The 19,164-nt window shown below is 37.5% G+C and overlaps 2 protein-coding genes across 3 annotated transcripts in view; one reads left to right on the top strand and one right to left on the bottom strand.

Moving 5' to 3' along the window:
- The window catches only part of LRBA (LPS responsive beige-like anchor protein), a 546,641-nt gene that overhangs the window by 314,181 nt on the left and 213,296 nt on the right, over positions 1-19,164 (top strand). For both annotated transcript variants that reach the window (XM_014455776.2, XM_023754983.1), the window contains 2 exons: positions 7,663-7,809; positions 10,318-10,454. In XM_014455776.2, coding sequence (XP_014311262.1) covers positions 7,663-7,809; positions 10,318-10,454 — 284 coding nt within the window. The remainder of the gene's footprint in view (positions 1-7,662; positions 7,810-10,317; positions 10,455-19,164) is intronic.
- Positions 13,829-16,629, bottom strand: MAB21L2 (mab-21 like 2). Its single transcript, XM_006081771.3, has one exon. It carries the CDS (start codon positions 15,517-15,519, stop codon positions 14,440-14,442), a length of 1,080 nt encoding a protein of 359 aa, XP_006081833.1. The 5' UTR covers positions 15,520-16,629; the 3' UTR covers positions 13,829-14,439.

Here is a 19,164-nt window from a genome sequence, read left to right as displayed (position 1 = left end):
TAGTTACCTCAGAAAAAGAAGTTACATTTTTTATAGTTAGTGTAGGGTCCTATTAAATTATGGTGTCAAGTATATTTATTTATTATGTTCACATGCAAAACTTACTTAATATAGACCCTTTGTTTCAGAGCAGGAGGATAAAATATTTCTCCTTTTAAATGACACATTCAGCTTTCAGTGGATTAATCCAGGAAGCCCGCCTTAAATCCATGAATAACAGAAAGACAGCATTTACAAACCAAATAGGTTTCCAGGTTCTGTTGTGTGCGTATGGTTTTCCCTCAACCAGGGTATTTTAGCATGAGATTATGAAGTGAGAGATGTGGTAATAAATGTCCAAGTGGCTAGATACATTCTGAGCCTTGATTTGTAGGTGGTTGTGACAAATGACTCCTGGAAGAAGAGAATAGGCATTATTTTCAAACGTTCCTGTTCTGCATCATCTTCTTATCAGAGCTTAACAAAACACTTTTCCTATTTTGATATAATGCATATCACTATGATTCAGTTTAGGTAGAAGCCTGATGAGCAAATTGGAAAAACTGAAAAAGTCGTTTGGGTTTGATAATTTATTCTCTTTGGACATATGGTTTCACTTAATATTTTATAATTTTTGAAAGTCTATTAAGATATATTGATTAAGGAAGAAAATGTCCCTCTCCATAGTAAAATTACATTGATTTTATAAAATAAAAATTGGCTATTTTTTTTAATAAGTTAAGAAATAGTGTTATTTTCTCTTTTGGGAGGGATTAGTTTAATATGCATCAGCTTATGGTTAAACGATAGTGTCCAGTATACAAAATACATGTTAACTTACATAAATAAAGATATTGAGAATTTAGATTAAAAGTCTGTGGTCTTAGATTTGGCCTCAGTCAGGCAGCTTAACCTCTTGCACTCAGCCTTAAAGAGCCATTTCTGGAAGAAAATGTCCACAATATGTCATCAGATATAACACCAAATGTGACATCAGTCCTTTAAAATAAATGATCATACAGAGACTAGTCAATAACAAAGTGATCTAAAAGCAATAATAGTCTCAGAGCCCTACATCTTCAACTGCAGGAGGTGGAGAAGGAGAAATAAGATGTAGAATTAATTAGGCCACTTTTGCTTTTAAGGTTCATGGACTTTTTATGTGGTGTTAGAGATTTCACACACTCACATACAACATACACACACACACACACACACACACACACACTTCTTTACTGTTTTTATTTTTTTGTTTTTGGTTAATGACCCTTACATTGAAAAATCAGCCTTTTTGTGGTTTTAGCCTTTTCAGTCTAACAGTTGTTACCATGTGCACTTAAAATTTAATAAGTATTTTTCTGTCTTCTTAACTGACATTTCACATTGAGTTGTGAGTTCTGCAGTCAATGAATGAAAATAAGATGCTTTTATGAAAATTTTTTCTTTTATATTTGGAGAAAGGGATTGTTTTCTAAAATTGCACAGAGGCAAACTGTTAGTCTTTTTATCTGAAATATCAGTAACTGACTTTAACATCTGTGGAATATATTTAATTACAGAGCTTATTAAAATCTATTTTTTCAAAAATAGTATATTTAGCCATTTTGGGGACTATAAGCTTCCTTATAATGAATCAATTTATATTTTATTGTTGAATTCTACATTTTAAAATAATTATCATGACAACTTTTTTAATACTAAGGCTGATTTAAAAATGGTATTAGAAATGCTTACTATCATTTAATGAAGATGTTTTAATCCTATATAGAAGCAGATTTCACTCTAATGGTCTAAATAGTAATTGAAAGATTAATATAATATTAATTACTTATCTGTATTTTATTATGTACTTTCACATTGAGAGAGAGAAGTATATTTAATCATTTTATGCAGTTTTCCTTCTACTTGGTAACACTTTACATTAATACTTAAAAGGCTCTGAAAAGATTAAAAACAAAAATTTAAATCTGAAATGTATATTTTAAAAAACTAATTAAATGTATAGGAGATTCTTCAGTGGTCTTCCAATTAAGAAGATATGTCATATTTAACATAACATTTTTTGAAAAAGATAGAAGCTCTAATCATACTTTGTATGTCACTTTTATTTTAAATAATAAAGAAATATTAGACAGTTTTGGAACTCAGCACATGGATTGTGCTATAGTATTGTTTGATGTCATCATAATTTATGCTAATATGTTATGTAAGCAAAGAGCTTAATTTTAAAATATTTTTAAAGTATCTTATAGTTGACATTCATTTTTAATTTTGTGTTAATTATAAGTCTTTGTTTTTTATTCCTAACTTAATAACAACAGAAAGCTAATGAAAATAAACATAGTAAGAGTCAAGAATGCAAAATAAAACAATATGATCAAAAAGCAGTTGAAATTACAGAATTTAGCATGGATAAATACTATGCTCTCATGTGGAATTTGAATATTTAAAATAGATATTACTGGCTAATGTCTCGGTTTTATAACTTCTTACTTTTTTATAATTTATTTAACTAAGGAGACAGGACATTTTGAAAATGCAGTATCTTAAAATATAATAAATTATATTATCTTTATTAAAGGACGGCATCTAAATAGAAATGCCATTGGAGATTAGTTATGTATTTTAGTAGTAAGAGCCATCTTTTTTATGGATTGATTTGATTTGAAGGAAAGCCTCTGGTGTAAAGGTGGCAGAGTAAATACCTGAAGAGTGATGTTCTCTGTTCGGGCGATCAATACTAGCCCCATGACTCTACTTCTGGCTACCTTCTAGTTAAAAACAAATTTTTTAATTCTGACAATTTAATTGCCCTTCCCAAGTTCACATTAACTGGCTTGGGGAAAAGGGCTTTAGGTAATTTTTCAAAGAGAGACCCTCCAAAGTGGTTATTTATAAAAGTCACTTTATAATGGGAGATTTCTTTAACTTTGCAGAAACTGAGTCATATTTTAAAATTAAAACCAATACTTCCTTCTATGATTAAATATTCTTTATGGAAATTAGCAGCAGCAAGCAGATGTGGATATTTGATTCTTCAGGGCATTTTCTTCCATTTTATAGGTTTAATTTTTATTAGAAATGAGTTGTAATGATTTGTAACATTCTCCTAATGCTCAGAGCCCAGCTTATCAGTTATTTATTACCACAGCATTTTAGATTTGGAAAGAACTTAGGGTAAAGTTTAGTCTTAACTTTATTCTTTACAGAAAAGGAAACAGAGGAATTTTGAAAAGGCCAAAATAATACTTGGTAAATGTATGATTGAGCCCAGGTTAACCAATGACTAATCAGATTTTTTTTTTTTTTTTTTTACCATTGTGCTATGCTGTTTTCTAAAATCCATTGTTAAATATAATGGGCATTTTATATTCAAATTAAAGCCACATGAAACATGTTTCAAATGGTAGAAAGATTGGGTTTAATTCAAACACTGAAAGAATTTAGCAGTAGAATCCTATTGAATTCAAGACATTTTTATTTTGTAGGGCTGTGCATGTTAATAGAAATATATGAGGAGGATTTAACATAGTTTAAACAGTATGTTGTAATCATATAGAATGATACAAGTACCACATCTGGTTTTGTAGGGATGACAGACCATGTAAAGGTCCTAAATGATACCATTCTCTCATAACTTCAATAATACCAGATACTATTTCTTTCTTTTTACGATTCAACATCTATTAGGTTCTCTGTCTAACACTTTCAGGGAACCTGGGATTATTAGGAGATGAACTTGGTTTGTTCTCCTCATCATTCTTTGTAGTTCCACCAATTTTTCCTAGGGTAAATCTTCTTAACTTGGTACCCTTTGGACACTGCACAAACTATATAAATCGGAATTATTTTAGGAAAATAGTTGTGTATAAGATATTCTATTTTGTTCTGTTCAGAATAAACAGTTATGCTATGTACTTCACATCACACTAAGTGGATTCCCATATTTATTTTATGTACATTTGAGGTCACTGCTATTTCAGCAGTAATTTTTAAAAAATAAAATGGTAAGTCTTAATGTTTAAAGTTTTACTGTAATATGGATTATTGATTACTAGTTCACTGTGCAGTGGACTTTTAAAAGGAGATTTATATCATAGGTGGAACAGTTTTCCATGTTTTTATTCTGTTTTAATTTTACTTACCTAGCCTGCGTTGAATGGATCAATCAACTCATGTCCAGTGCTAGCTCTGAAGAACCTGAACTTTACATGTTGAGGACCAGCTTCTCTCTGATTCCTCTCATTGCTCTTAGCTTCAGTGAATCTAAAGTCATGATTCAAAGAATGCATTTTTGACAAATTTATCCAATTTATGTAACAATTGTACTCTAGTTATTAAGTTAGTATAAATATTAAACCAGAGTAAAATGTAAGATTAGATGAAGGCAATCTGTTAATAGTGATATAAAAATTTAAACAGTTACCATCTTTGGCAATAATTTGATTAGCCAGAAAAAGATCCGAATCAAGCTTTAAAACTGAACCAAAAATATGTTCTGACTTCATTCAATGAAACTTTTAAAAAGTGTAGAATATACTCACATCAAAAGAGTTGATACTTATTTCGATGGTTGATTGAGTATAAGGCAAACAAAAGTTAAAAATATACTTTTCCCAGCACATAAACATGATAATTATCTTTTATTTTATGTTTGGGGCATTTTTGTTCTAATTTTGAAAAAAAAAAAAAAAAAGTTCTTTTGCAGAAAGCTATTAGACCATTGAGAATTGAATGCCAGCGCATGTGGTGTGTATTAGAGTACTGTTGGTAATTTTACTGCTGCTAACTTAAAATCCTCAAGGGGGAGTTAATTACAGGAAAACCATTCTAAATATCAGTAAGCTGCATATTTTCCATGACAAGAGGTTTTTCAGTTGAGGTTGAACAATTCCAGAATCTGAGCTTGTAAAAATAAGTAAATAAATAAAAAGTGCGTGTTTGTATGCGTATAGTAGGCCTAGAATACTTTAAACTTCTTTTCATAAAATTTTATTTAATTCAGAAGTTTCTGTGTTTTAATATGTCAGCATGATGAAAACATTTAAAGAATTTTAAATTCCAGTTGCAAGGGATAAAAAATTATATTTAATGGTCATTTAAGTAAATGTGAATTTATTTACTGAGCTATTTTATATTGCCACTGGCTTCTCTAATTTTTTTTTTTGTAAATGTTTGCAGATTAAAGAGGTTTTTCTATCTCTTTTTTTTTCCCAAATAGGCTTGGCACACTTTACAACATGTATGGCACTAATCAGAGAAGTAATGAGCAAGGTGTTGAATTTAGTTGTTTTTGATGTGTTTGTCATATGTTCATCAGATCTAGGTTTGGAAATGAACATTTTTTTATTCTTTACTTTTTTTGTTATAATTCTGACCTCCCCTTTTAAAATGCGCTATGAGAAACGTAAGAATTAGTAAGATAATCAGTAAGTCGCATATGCATTAATATTTGTATAGTGGTTAAGAGCCCAGATTCTGGGGCCACAGACTCCTAATTCTACTTCTCAGTAGCTGTGTTCCTTCTCTGAGCCTGTTTATTCATCTGAAAAGGAGAAATAGAAGAGGTTTATGATAATTAAATGAGTTAAATATGTAAAGTGCTTTGAACACTCCCTGACACATGATAAGTGTTGTTTAATATTAGCATTATTATTATTTCTGCTTAGAAGAAGGAATTTAAATCCAGGAAATGAGAACGTAACATGCTGATTTTATACTAAAATCTGACTGGTAGTTGTTAATTTGTTGTAATGTACTTTATAAGAAAATATAGAAAATGGTGATTTCTCTTGTATTTATCAGTGACCAATTTATTTTTTGGAAAATTGATAGTAAATTGAAAAAGGTCTTGTTTGGACTTAAGGGCAGTGTTTATGATTTCAAAGTAAGGAAACAAATACTTGAAATATAAGCAATGATATAAAAACATATACTGCTATGTTCTTTAAAAGTATTGGGTTTGGGTATATTTCTTTGTAGCTTTTAAAAATATAAAGCCATTTAAAATGGATTCTTAAATTGTTTTCCAAATATTTATTGAGACCTTCATATGTGTGTAGCATAGGAAAATAAGATTTTACTTACCCATAAGAGGGTATTCAGAGCTAAATAATGAAAGCTTTTTTTTCCATGACTTCGTTATTTAATAGAAGGCACCTATGTTCTTTTAAGTAGTGCCATACATATTGTATGTAAATGATATACATGGTGAACTCACAATAAATGATAAAAATAAACTTATACCTTTTAAAGTTATCCATAACCTTACCTATTCATCTCAACGAACCTTTGATTTCTCAGGTTAACCAGGTAACATACATATAGTTTAACTATTGGCATAAATGACAGATAAATATTAGTCATGTTATTGCAGATTGAGGGCTTTATCCTTTGTGGGTTTGGGGCCTTATGCCTGGGCAGAAACTGCAGTGGAGCAAAAAAACCGTCCATCTGATTTCCATATCAATAGCTGCTGCCCGGGCAGATCAGGTGCTTTGCCTCTGGGATTTCCCTAGCTGGAAACCAGGGATGGAAGGAGGATGCTAAACTTTCCCTTACGTGACACAGTGAGCTTTTAAAAATCAGAATCCAGCAGTCAGTATCTGCTTTTATGTATTTCCTAGGGAGAAAGCTCCTCAAAGCAGCAGAGTCTCTCTGGAGGCACTTGGGGTTTTGAAGTCAGTATTTTGAGTATCAGTGTTTCTTCTTTTGGCTGCACCTCAGCTTCTGTCTGTGGTTCCATTGTTGGCTGTAGGTGCTCCGCAGAGCTGCTGCTTCACTCCTCGGATTTCCTGCAAGCTCTCCCTCCTTTGCCTCGCGTTCAGCAGCCTGTAACAGTGCCTTCGAGTCTGCTGCTCTCCACAGGCTGCTGCAGCTCAGGCAGCATGAGGCTCTTTGCCCAGATGCCTCTCATCCCAGGCTCTCTGTTATGTTTGCCCCCGGGGTGTCTTAGCCCTTTAGTTTAAACACAGGGAGGAGGTAGTGTTTGAGCCTCCACTTAGTTTCCACATTGCCTTGCTCTTGGATATTTGTCTAAGGACTGAAGTGGGGGTGCGGGTGGGGTGCGGGGGTGGGGCAAGGGCAAGGTGAAGGAAGGAGGGAGGGTGGAGTTAAGAGGAAGAGAACACAGCCTCTAAGAACTGCTAGAGCTTTATGAGTGGCAGATATGGCTTCAGGGTCTGGCCTGAGTCCTCATTGGCTGTGACTCTCTCCTAGCTCTGACTCTTCTTCCTTCTGGATTCTCCTTCACAGTCATTCCCCAAACATTTCAAAATGTTTATCACTATATTATCCCAGGAATGTGAATCGGTCTTCCTTATTTTTCAGTGTTATGTAGGTATTATTTGTAAAAATAGGTTCTGATTTTTTCTGTTGACAAATTTCCAAAAATGTGCTGCTTTTGAACCTTCTCCTGCCCTAACTATGAGTAAATAAATGGTTCAGTGAGCAGTGCAAGGGTCAGATTTAATGGGATTAGGGTGCTTGTTCAGGGTAACATTAGACTAGGTTTGGGGAATCCCGTTTGTCAGAAGGATCATGCCTGCCATCCCAGTCACTTTCCCCAGTGTGGATGACTCCCTGTGCAAATGATTGCCCACCTAGCCTTACCACAGTTCCCTGCCCCTCTGCCAAAGTGCTCTTCGGGGGCTGATGGACAGCTTTGTTTCCTTCTCATTTCAGCTGCAGATGAAGATATCCTCGCTAAAGGAAAACAGTCCATCAGGAGTCAGGCCTTAGGAAATCAGAACTCAGAAAACGAGATCCTCCCTGAAGGCGACGACGACACTCTGTCATCCGTGGATGAGAAAGATTTAGAGAATTTCACCGGTAAATTCAGTGCTTGTGCAGATATTTCAGCTTGCTCTGTGCCAATAAGCATCTAATTACTTACTTTTTCAGCGGTGACCACTAGGACTACTAAGTTTACACCCACAATTACACAAGATAAAAATTTTTTGTGCCCTCAAACATTTTCCACTAATCTGCAACACTTTATCCTTTATTTTCTTATGCTGTTCGGTCTCCACCCTGCTCATTTTAATGAATTATTTTCACTGAAAAAGAAAGAAAAGTTTAAAAGCAGCAACAACAAAACAAAATTGCTTCACCCATTCCATGGGAGTTACCTAATCTCTGTAATGTGAGAGTTATAAGTAGAATTCTGCCAATTGTTTTGTAAATAAAGCTTGGAGGCAGATAAGCTATTTGCTTTGATATACAGATCTTAGTGAACATGCTGCATATACCTTTAACTCCCTCAAAAACCCATTTCAGGAATGCTGTGGCTTTACACAGGATTCACATATTTTACCTGTTGTAGGAATTTTGATTTGTACTCTGCAGATTTTCACTTTTACTTCCCTAATGGGAAAAATTCTCTTGTTTAGCCTGAAATTTTAGTCATTCATTAAATGGCTTTTTTTTTTTTTAATGCCTGTGGCTCTGTCCCTCTATGAGGAAAGTCTGAAAGATTCTGATTTCTTTAGGGAAAATTATATAACCTGTTTTGATCATTTTCATTTAAGAGAAAAGGCATTAGAAATCTTATATTTAATGACATATATGTTCAACCTGTGCTACTATGCAGTGAATGGCAATGAAAAGCCAAAATGCATAATAGCATCTTTTCTGATGACCTGTGGACCTCTATGTAAAGTAAAGTAAAATTAATTGGAGCATAGTGTGAGGGACTTAGGACAGGAATGGAGAATAAGGTGGGCAATGCTATTCTCTAGTCTTTTCCTTCATATCCATTTACCCATTTCCTCCTCCTTTATTTTGCTTCTATTCTTGCTACTAGTAATACATTCATACAGTAATAGAGGTGAAAGGGGAGTTTAATTATATAATCCTGACAATGGCAATAGGATTAGGAAGTAATCCACACTAATAAAGTGGTGTGGGTTAGAAATGAAGTGGAAATTGTCAGGGGTCTTCTTTAGGACCTAGGCTGGCCTAGCTCCTGCAGCTGTCTGCTTACCCTGTAATTGAATGTCTGAGAGTGATTGAAAAAATGTTATTTCTTCTCAGGATTACATGCTAATGTACAGAGGGCAAAGGAGACAGCAAAAGAACACATAGCTGCTTATTTCATCCATTTATAGGGATGAGCTTTGGGAAATCATGGCTGTTCGTAGCTATCTGCTGCCCATCTGCAGACACAATGTATTTGTACATTGGGAATAGAGGGCAAAACCTGCTCTGATCTCTGCAGAGCATCCCTTCTATTGTCCTACTGGCACACATTAAGATTGATGCGAGATTAAGGACCAACACCCTTCTAACAATCGATAGAAATGTCAATTCATCTGAATTTTGAAACACTTATTCACCCATTGATTACCTGAATAGGTGTGCTGTGTTTATAGGCACTGTATTAATTCAGACCTCTAAGTGCCAATCTTCTCTTGCTGTTTTCTTCACCTATAGGATTTGTACAATGAAGAATTGACATGGGATTTCAATTTCTTACTATATTGAATCTTTACATAAATCTATATGTATATATAATATAATCATTATTTTTAGTTATTTTAGATTTAGCTCTAATATACTTTGTGCTTTTCTATCTGTATTGAATCTATTGTTTTCAGTAGCAGGCTGATTTGTCTCTTTGATAAGCCCTGTGGAGATTTGATTATTCCAATAAAAATTCATTCACTTGGAAACCCACCCTCCAGCTGTTTACTCCCAGAGTCCCTGAACTACACTAATATTAGATTTGGAAGCACTGAACAAAATTTAACAGTGGAAAGGCAGGCTTAGAAAATAAGTATTTTTACCAATCTTTCATGGGGAAAGTTATTACTGAAGAGGCTTTGTGTCAGCCTGGCACAAAATCTTTACCAGAGAATATGGTGTAATGTTTCTCACTTTGCTAATAAGCTAGTGATCTTTTTATAATCATGTCTCAGCCAAACTCTAAACTAACCTCTGGCCTTGGGAGCCTATTGAGTCCTCCTTGCTGCTGGTTGTTGTTCCATGTTGTTTGATAGCCTGAGGCTTGTTTTCTAAATGGAATGTGGATGGACTTATTTAGGCAGAGCTGCCCTTTTTTCCAGATTAGACCAAAGCTTTGCAGACTCCTAGTAAAATAATTGCATCCTAGCTTACTGTTATCATTATTTGCCTGTTATAAATCTCTTAGTATGAGAACCCTAACTTTGCATTTTCAGAGGAAATTTGGGGGGCACAACAGAATTTGTGTAGGAGTTGGCAGGCAATTTGGTGCTAGGGGTGAGAATTTTTAAATTAAATAAAATTTCTGCTTGAATCTATTTGAATTTTTGAAAAATGTCATTCCAACTTATGCAGCTTGCCTTTTCCTTTTGGCAGGTCCTGTTAGCCTGAGCACACCAGCTCAGCTTGTGGCCCCCTCTGTTGTAGTAAAGGGCATTCTTTCTGTCACCTCCTCCGAGCTCTATTTTGAGGTGGATGAAGAGGACCCCAACTTCAAGAATATCGACCCCAAGGTGAGATGATGAGGAGCGGGCTTCATTTTTATGGAATTGTATTTTTCTTTGGATGGGATGGTGCACTGTTATTAAGTAGGATTGGCATTGGTAAAATCTGACAGACTTAGTTTGAATTTCTTGCTGATTTCTCTGTCTCTGCAGGCAACTATTTTCTTTAGCTTATGGCTCCCTTACCAGTTAGTTAGATTATTGAAGTTTATTTAGATTCAAAAACAATTCCCACTTAATTGCATTTATCATTAGCTCATTGAAGGGTGGGGGAAGAACCTCAGGGAATATCTTCTATAAATATATTTTGCCTCAAAGGGTCCAGGGTGAATTAAGCTACAAAATTCAGTGAGATCGAGAGACGAATTATTTTGTTTAGCCTTTCTGCTTTCTAGGTATAATACCAATATATCACTCTCCTTGCTTTGTCCTCATGACTTACTACTCTGTTGTGCATGCGTGTCTCGTGTGTGTATGAGGTACTCTGTTTCCCATTACCTGAAGTCGATTTTACAAGGCACTGCATAATTTCCTATTCTTAAATGAAAATGTAATTTCCCCTTTAAAATGTATTTCTGATTACTTTTCAGACCTTGGCAACTTTATTTTACTAAGAAACATTTGTGGCTAGGCCATAAAGCCCAAATTAGGTTTATTTCATGAATGTGAATGGTAGGATTTGTTCTGAGAGGAAAGTCTCGTTTAAAATGAGCAAAATAAGCATCGTGTAGAAAGAAAAGTGGTTTAAAAAATTGGAATACTTTATTTTACACACTGATAGCTTTTGTGTGTGCATACTACATACATAGATACATGCATACACACATATATACATTCTGAATTTATTGGTGGGAGGTTCTTTGGTTTTGTAATCATGTGAATTATTAAGTTTTAGTGATTTAGAAGTATTTCAAAGTAGTTCTTGATGAAAATGTTATAATTTTATTGAAAACTTTATGATCATCTCTTGTCTTATGTGCATTTCTAACACAATGTTTCGAAATTGCTGCCTTTATTAACAGGATTTGGTAGATTGTACAAAAGGAAAGCTACAGTGGAACAGCTCATTTTGACCTTGATAATTCAGCTAATCCAGCATAGAGAAAACTTTAATTCAGATTTTTGCATTATTTTTTTTACTTTGTTACAGAGCTGAAATGTCTGGAAATGTTTTTTAGTTTCTTTAGGAAAGAAAAGTAACCAAAATGAATTACATTCTCTAATTTATGGTAGGTATTGTGAGTTTGAGAGGCTGGAATTTAACTCAGAATATCGATTATGCTTTTGGACATATATGGCTTACAGTCTAAATTGTGATTTAAGGTATCTAAGTAATTTTACTAAATATTGGAATTTTTGCCAGTCTTTGCAATTAGACTCATTGAAGTTATTTGCTCCTTTGGGGGAAGTTATAACTTTTATTTCTCTCTCATCTTATTCTGTGTAGCATCATTAAATTAATTTTTCCCCTGTTGCTTGTGCAATGCAGGGATCTTTTACCTTAGTCACAGAAATTGTTTTGTACCACAGCAATCTGCCTAACGTTACAGAAATAAAAACTTCTGCTAATTTATATTGAACAATTTGTCAGTCTGTTTTTGGAAGAATTTTTTATTTTGTATAGACATTGGTGCTTTAAGGTTGTTTGTAGTGAGGACACTTATGTTGTTGCAGTGGTTTTCTTTTTTAGTTGCATCAAATTAAATGAGGAGGAGAAAAGATACTGAATTTGGGGAAATTTTGTTTCTTCTTGTCAAAAGTTAAAAGCTTTTCCTGGGATAATTAGAGGGAGATATGTGTCTAATGCTGTAAGTACTTTTGAGAGTGAAAAAATGGTCATTTTAAGATGTTATTTTAATCTTTTAAACTAAACATTGTCTTTAAATCATTACTTTGTAAATGTAAGACCTATTACTTGCTTTGAAAACGTTCTTAAAAATCAGAACATTTTCCCCAGAGAATAAATTCATTTTTATTATTAAAAAAAAGTAGTGTGTTTGTCTGCACCACTTACTATTACAGTGCATTTGTTCTGCATCTACAGGAAGAGAGACCAGAAAAGACATAGTGGAGATGATTTCAGAGCTAATAAGATCAAAGTTTATATTTCTAGACTAGAACTATTTTTACTATGGAAATTTCACCAGGAAATCTTATGACTGAACCCTGTTTGGTCAAGTGAACCAGAGCTCTAAGTACCTTCCTTGTTTTTCATCCATCTCTCCTGTTGTCCTGCTGCTCATCCGTCCTTATACTCCCTCCCCCACTTCTCCCTCTGTTCTTTAAAATTTTTCTTTATATCTCTCATTCATGGATTTTCTCAATAAATTAAAAACTGGGATAATTTAAAGAATAAATTTTACAGGATAACATCTGACATATATTCTGTACCTGTGCCTCATCATTAGCATATCTAATGGAGTACATAGTTGCCTCCAATATGAAGAAGAGAAATCAGTTCCTTTCGGATACTTTCAGTTTTACAAATTACTTTATAATCATTTATTTCCTTGTTTTAAAAAGAAACCTTTCTTAAAGTTGAAACGTAATGGGTATATTGGATTTTACCATAGAAAGGCAGAAAGAGCAGAAAGTACTTTTCCTATTTGTAAATTCTTGAAACAGTAATATTCTTTTGGTCAGAAATATTGTATCCAAACTTTTTTTTGTTTGAATTGCCTATAAGAAGCTTCAGAATAATCATGAAAAATACTGGGGATTTAAAAAAATGACCATAGTGTTGGTATTTATAACTAAGCAGTTTAAAATATTGAAGTAATTCATAAATCTGGATTGTTCACAGTACCGTTTGCTAGGAAAAGGACTATTGCTATAACCACTTCATTCATTTTTGGTGTGGTTGATTTAACTGTTAAGTTTTTATTATTTAAAACTTAAAGAGGACAAATGATTGAAGGAAAAGTGTCAACTGATAGTGCTAACTCTTCAGAAAAGATCCATAAGTATTTCCTTTGTATTTCAGACTCAGAGTGAATTTTTAAAAATTATGGCATAAAATGCAAATGTCTTCATTTTAAATGTGAAAAAAATTTTCTCTTTAAAAAATTAGGATCAAAATTTGTTTTTCCATATAAAATGTGTTCTTTTTTCAAGTGTGAAGGAAGATATTACTTTTAATCTTAAAATCTATAGTACAAACATATTATATAGTTGGGTAAAAATTAATATTTTCTCTTTTCTAAGGATTTTGGTGAGAACTTGTATGATTAAACCTACAAAATGTGCTGTATTTGTAATTTTTGCAAATTAGAGTTCAAATGGCAGCTTCTTGTATTTAGCTGCTCAAATTCACATCTTTACATTGTGAATTTTAAATTGTGATCTCACCTGCCTTCATTTAAGAACAATCCACAAACAGTCAATTACAATGTAAAGTAATATTTTTATTACTGTTTTCAACAAGACTGCTTAGGGTGAGGGTAGAGGTGCAAGAGAGGGAGGAGCACAGTCTGACATTGGCACTGAGATACATTTAACATCAGCAAAACTTTTTTTAAAAGAGAAATTTTACATATAATTAAATACTTTTTTTCACTTGGTGACAACATTCAGGCAACCCAAAACAAAATGAAATGAGGCAGAGAGAGAGAGAGAGAGAGAGAGAGAGAGAGAGAGAGAGAGAAAGGGAGAGAAGGAAAAGGGGAGAACTACTATACATTGATTTGAAAATGTACCTTGGGTTTCATTTTGTGGTGGCAAAGCCCGATTGCTTCTTTTGTGTGACCTCTTAAATTCACATTGTTTGGAAGAAAACGATCACTTTGTGCAAGAATGTGATTTTGTGTTGTTTGGTTTGTTGGTCGGGTTGCTCTCTTTTTGTTGGCTTGTGCATTCACGGAGGTCTGCTGCTTGGTTCCTGTTTCTTTCAGGTGGCTTACATAAAAGTTTGTGTCCGGAGTTCCCGCTGTTTGTCGTGTGTTGGGTGGATGAGAGCATTCCCGTTTGCATCGCTTTTCAAGCAGTCCCCAGCACCCTATAGTTTGTCCAGGCTTTTGGGATTGGTGAGAATTTCCCTGGCCAACCTCCAGGTCTGCTTGGCAGCACTCTCCAGGGCCGAGTGGGGCTTGCCCTGGAAAAGGTCGAGGTTGGGCAGAAAGTAGTGTGGGCAGCGGCGGCACTGCAGGCAGGAGATGAGCTGCAGCAGGATGCCGTTGAGCCGGTCGCCCAGGCACGCCTCGTCCCAGTCCGTTTCCCGCGGGTGTTTCTCGCACTCGTACAGCAGCAGCGTCTTCATGTGGTAGTTATTGAGTGGCTGGCCTGGCAGCTCCAGGTGGCGGTCCCGTAGGGTCTTCAGCACCGACAGACACTTGTTTCGGCAGCCGCCCATCAGCAGGCGGTTCTCGGCCTCCCCGAACTGTAGCACCCAGGCATCGCTCTCCGCGGAGCTCTGCTTGCCGGTCAGCGAGTAGCACTCCTTGGAGAGCAAGTTGAACCCTTCGGCCTTGACCTCCGCCACCCGGTTGGGGCCCGGCCAGGGGATGTGAGGCATAGGCCACTGTGCCGCACTGCGAGGCCAGATACCAGTGCACTTGAACGCCGGAGTGATCTGCACCACATAGCGCTCCCTGATGCGCAACTTGACTTCGCTGGTATCCGCGATCATCTTGACCACATCCCGATAGCTGCACTTGTCCACCGCCTGAGCCACCAGCGTCTGAAAACGTGAACGGATCTTACGCGCGGAGAGGTAGCCGGACGCTGTGATGAACTCAACCCAGAGAGACATGCTCCGCTTCCTACCGTCGCTCAGTTTGAGCACCGCGCAGCCGGGCAGAGAGCCGTCGTCCACGAAGTTGAAGACGCCCATCTGGTTGAGGTAGAGCACCACCTCGAATTCTGTGGGCGAGATGACCTCCAGCCCCTCGTAGCGGGCATCGATCTCGCTCAGGGAGCTGATGAAGCGAGGCTCCTGCACCTCCACTTCCTTTAGCACGTCCGAGACCACCTTACAGACCTCTCGGATGGTCTTGGCGATGGCCGCCTTGCGCGCTTGGCAGCGCTCCGTGTAGTATTTATTGAGCTGGTAAACCAGCTTGGCCTGAGCGGCGATCATGTTGGGGCACAGGTCCGGGCTATACACCGGCGTCTCGCAATACGTTGAGGGATCCAAGGCTCACACACTGGTGGTGGCCCTGCGGCTTGCAAAAGAGGCAGTGCGTTCCCCTTAAGCCCCACTTTCACTCTTGTTTTCCACCTGGGCTGACCCGCTGATGCTACAGCCGGCCAGATCTCTATTTCCCCTCTGTCCGAAATCCTTTTCTTCTCCAGAAAATTAGAGGAAAAAAAGTGATCTTTCAAAAAGAAAAGTACCTGCTGGGACTTTCTTGCTTTCTCTTGATATGTAAAATAAAGATGTGCTTGCCGGAGAGATAAGGGGGAGGAGGGAAAAGAGAAGACAAGGAAACTTCAGGTTAACAAAAGGTTTAGTTTAGAATAGATAATCTGCTGCCGAGATTGTCCAGAAATCTGGAAATGAGGTCTTTTAAGTGCCAAAGTAAATTTAAAAATAAAAGCGAAACATTCAGTGTTTCATTCTTAAACTTGTCTCCCAAGCTGGTAGGACTTCTTCACTCAGCTTAGGTGAGTGCCTTCCTCACCCTCCCCCAAATGTAAGGTGAAGGATGTAATTAATGTCCAGAGAGCAGCGAAGTGCACTGAGTCAGCGGCACCCTCGGAGGTGTGCAGACGTCCTGCGCTCTCAGCGTGCTGGTCTGGTCCCTTCTCAGGGGGTCGTGTTGTAGCGGTATTCCTCTTTTCCTGCTGGAGGCGTTGTTTGGACTGGACTTGATTGTTTGCAGTGGGTTCTTCTTGTTTTTCTCTAGGTGCAAACCGCTGGAAGTTCTTTGATATTCATTTCTGCTTCGTAATTTATAATCTTGGCCCTCACAAAATGTATTTTAATGTGACGAAGTCTTTGCTTGCGTTGCATCTGGGGTTTAGTTATAATGATTCTAGGGTTTTTCTTCTCCTCCCCCTTTAGGTTGCTTGTGCAGATTCCACTTTCTGAGTCCTCTCTCCCTCCTCCCCTCTGAGGTCTCTCTCCCTGTCCCCTCCTAATCTCTCTTCCCTCCCTTGCTCCCTCCCTTCCTCTTCTCTCTCCCTCTCTCTCTCTATCTCTCTCTCTCTTTCTCCCCCCTCCCCCCTCTCTAAATCTCTCTAGCTCTCTTTCGCTCACCTCTCACTCCCCACTCTCCCCTCTCCCTGCCTTGCTGTTTCCTGGAGTTATTTAGTTTATGAATGGTCCAGGGCCATCATGAGGGGGGTGGAGCTTCAGTTCGTACAATCGCTATCCAAGCTGTCACTGCTTTAGCCAATCCGAGAGAGAAGACAGGCATGCTTGGCCCACAGTAGCAGCCACCGCTGCGCTTGATAAAGAAAGGGTAAAGGGAGAAGTAAGAAAATAGGAGGAGATAGTAGAAGTCAAATGCACACACACATTTTACAGCCCCCTCTTCTTTATCCTCCTCTCTTATCAGTTGCAAGGAAGAACAAGAGTCTATATAGAAAGGACTTTCTGGAGATGACAGAGTAACTGGAGGGAGAGTCGCAGTGGTTCAGAAAGGTTCACTTTTTCCCCCCCTATCAACATAGTGAAGAAGGTGCAAACTAACAAAATTACTTTCGCTTAAGGCAAATGGGAGGAGGACAGGGATTTGGGAAAGGACCTATCATTTTCTAGCTTTTCTCCCATAAAGTCTCCCCACCCCCATTGTTGCTGAGAGCCAGAGCAATTGCTGTATAAGTGCACCAGTGTGTGGGGGGTGGGTATGGGGTGAGGGTTTATGACTATAAATCGCTTTTCAGTAATTTTCATATGCTGTTGAAAAAAATGGGCAGGACAAAAGTAGTGCAAGCACCTTGTTTGATAATTGCTACCTCATAATTAAGAGTCAGCTATATTTAATGCTATTACTTTATTGTTACAAGGACAACCATAATTAACCAGTTATTAGAAAATATATTTAAGTTGCGAGAGATGGTGCAGATTTATAGATGGTAGAATTTTGTTGGATATATGTTTACATCAAAATAAACCACTGAATCTGTTTTAAGCTTAAAAACGAAAGGAAGTTAATGTGAACCTGAATCAAAATTTTCTTAAAATGCCAATGTTGTAAATCTAATTTTGAATATTTTTGAAGGTAATACAGTTTCATTTGTAAAATGAATTTATTTTCATAATTGACTTTTGCTTTTAAAAGACTCACTACTGCAATGCAAAAATCTATAACTATCCTGTTATTGATTACACAGATGGCTTCACTCCTCCCTTGGCATTTCAGTGAAACACATGTCTGTGTTTTAGTGTATGTATTTTACCCATTGTAGCGTTTCGGTACTTTTGGATGAAAAAGCTATAACAGTGTTTGTGATTTGCTTAATATTCAGGGTTTATGTTTGAACCTTGGATGTCTGTCTGGTTTCTGAGTCTTTTTAGATAAATAGGTGGGATTATTATTATTACTATTTTTAGAGTCGGTAAGTTGTATTCTTTGATAATGCTGTAAGGATAAAACTCTATGAAGCCCTTTGGGGAAGACTGCATTTTGCAAAACCTGGCATGCAGCTTTTTCAAAATCCCTTGGGAGGGCTTGACTTGCTCTCTTAAAACGGGACCAGGTGAACCTGAATTCAGTTGCTTAGGGGAAGTTTATGTCTCTCCTCCTCCTTGATGCCAGATGCTTGGACCGCTTAGTCCTTTCTTATGTGGCTGTTGTGGTCCAATACCTTGTCACCCATTCACTTTTTTTGCCCTAAGTCCCTTTCTAAAGAACCATTGGGACATTTTTTAAAAAATTAAGTCGAATTTATTGCGTGGAATCTGTGTTCAGTAGTGAGGAGTTGGGATGAACAGTTGGAAGTAAGCATACTTGAAATTCGGACACAGCTTTAGTCAACTATTCAGGAGTGGCAGAGAGGTGGGGCGGCCTCGGGACCCCAGCCTTGGGGGAGGGGGGAGGGGACGCTGGGCTGCCTGAGGATCCTGAGCTGCGGCGCCTTCGGGGGTTGGCGTGTGGGAAGCCCAGACCCCGTGGATAACCCGCTTATTGCCTGTGGGTCACACCGGCGCCCTGGGAAATATTAGTGGGCAGGAGGGACACTTTGGTGCAGGGAGTTGTGTGACCAGCCAGGAAAGGGTCCTTAGCCTCGTCTCCCGAGGGCAGTTACTGGGGAGAGACTCCTGGCACGGCCAGAGGGGGCAATGCTTTCCCTCCCCAACCTTCGAGGTGGCCGCTTCTTCAGTGCCTCCTGTCCTCACGGCCTGAGGTGCCCCTGGGAGTGAGTGTTTGCAGAAAGGTCTGGGGTGACCGCGGTAGTGCATCCTCTGGGCCATGGCGCTGCCTACTGCCGGTGCAGGGTAGGCGCCCAGGGACGCCAGTCCTTGCCTTTGCCTAGTGAGGCGGCCCAGGCCGTGCTGAGCTAGACGCCATTGCCTGATACCCCGCTCCTCTTCGCTCCTCTCCTCTCATCTCCGCTCTGTCAAGCACAGCTAAGTTTCTTGCACCCTTTTCCCAGCGTTTCTCCACTTTTACAACAGAGGCTGAGAGTTGATAAAACATTACAAATGTTTTGATTTAAAAACAATCCATTACCAATTTACCCTGTCTAAGGTAGATGCTCTAGTAAATAATAAATCAGTTAAACAAAGGCGACTTTAATTTATTGTCACGGTACTAATTAGAAACATCATTCGAGC

The sequence above is a fragment of the Myotis lucifugus genome, unplaced genomic scaffold (assembly GCF_000147115.1).
Source record: "Myotis lucifugus unplaced genomic scaffold, Myoluc2.0 scaffold_1, whole genome shotgun sequence".
In the NCBI taxonomy this organism is placed as follows: domain Eukaryota; kingdom Metazoa; phylum Chordata; class Mammalia; order Chiroptera; family Vespertilionidae; genus Myotis; species Myotis lucifugus.
The sequence above is the reverse complement of the archived record's forward strand: the minus strand, read 5'-3'. Positions and strand labels throughout refer to the sequence as shown.

Excerpts from the sequence above, each read along its gene's own strand:
- MAB21L2 (XM_006081771.3), bottom strand. The coding sequence starts at position 15,519 with ATGATCGCCGCTCAGGCCAAGCTGGTTTACCAGCTCAATAAATACTAC.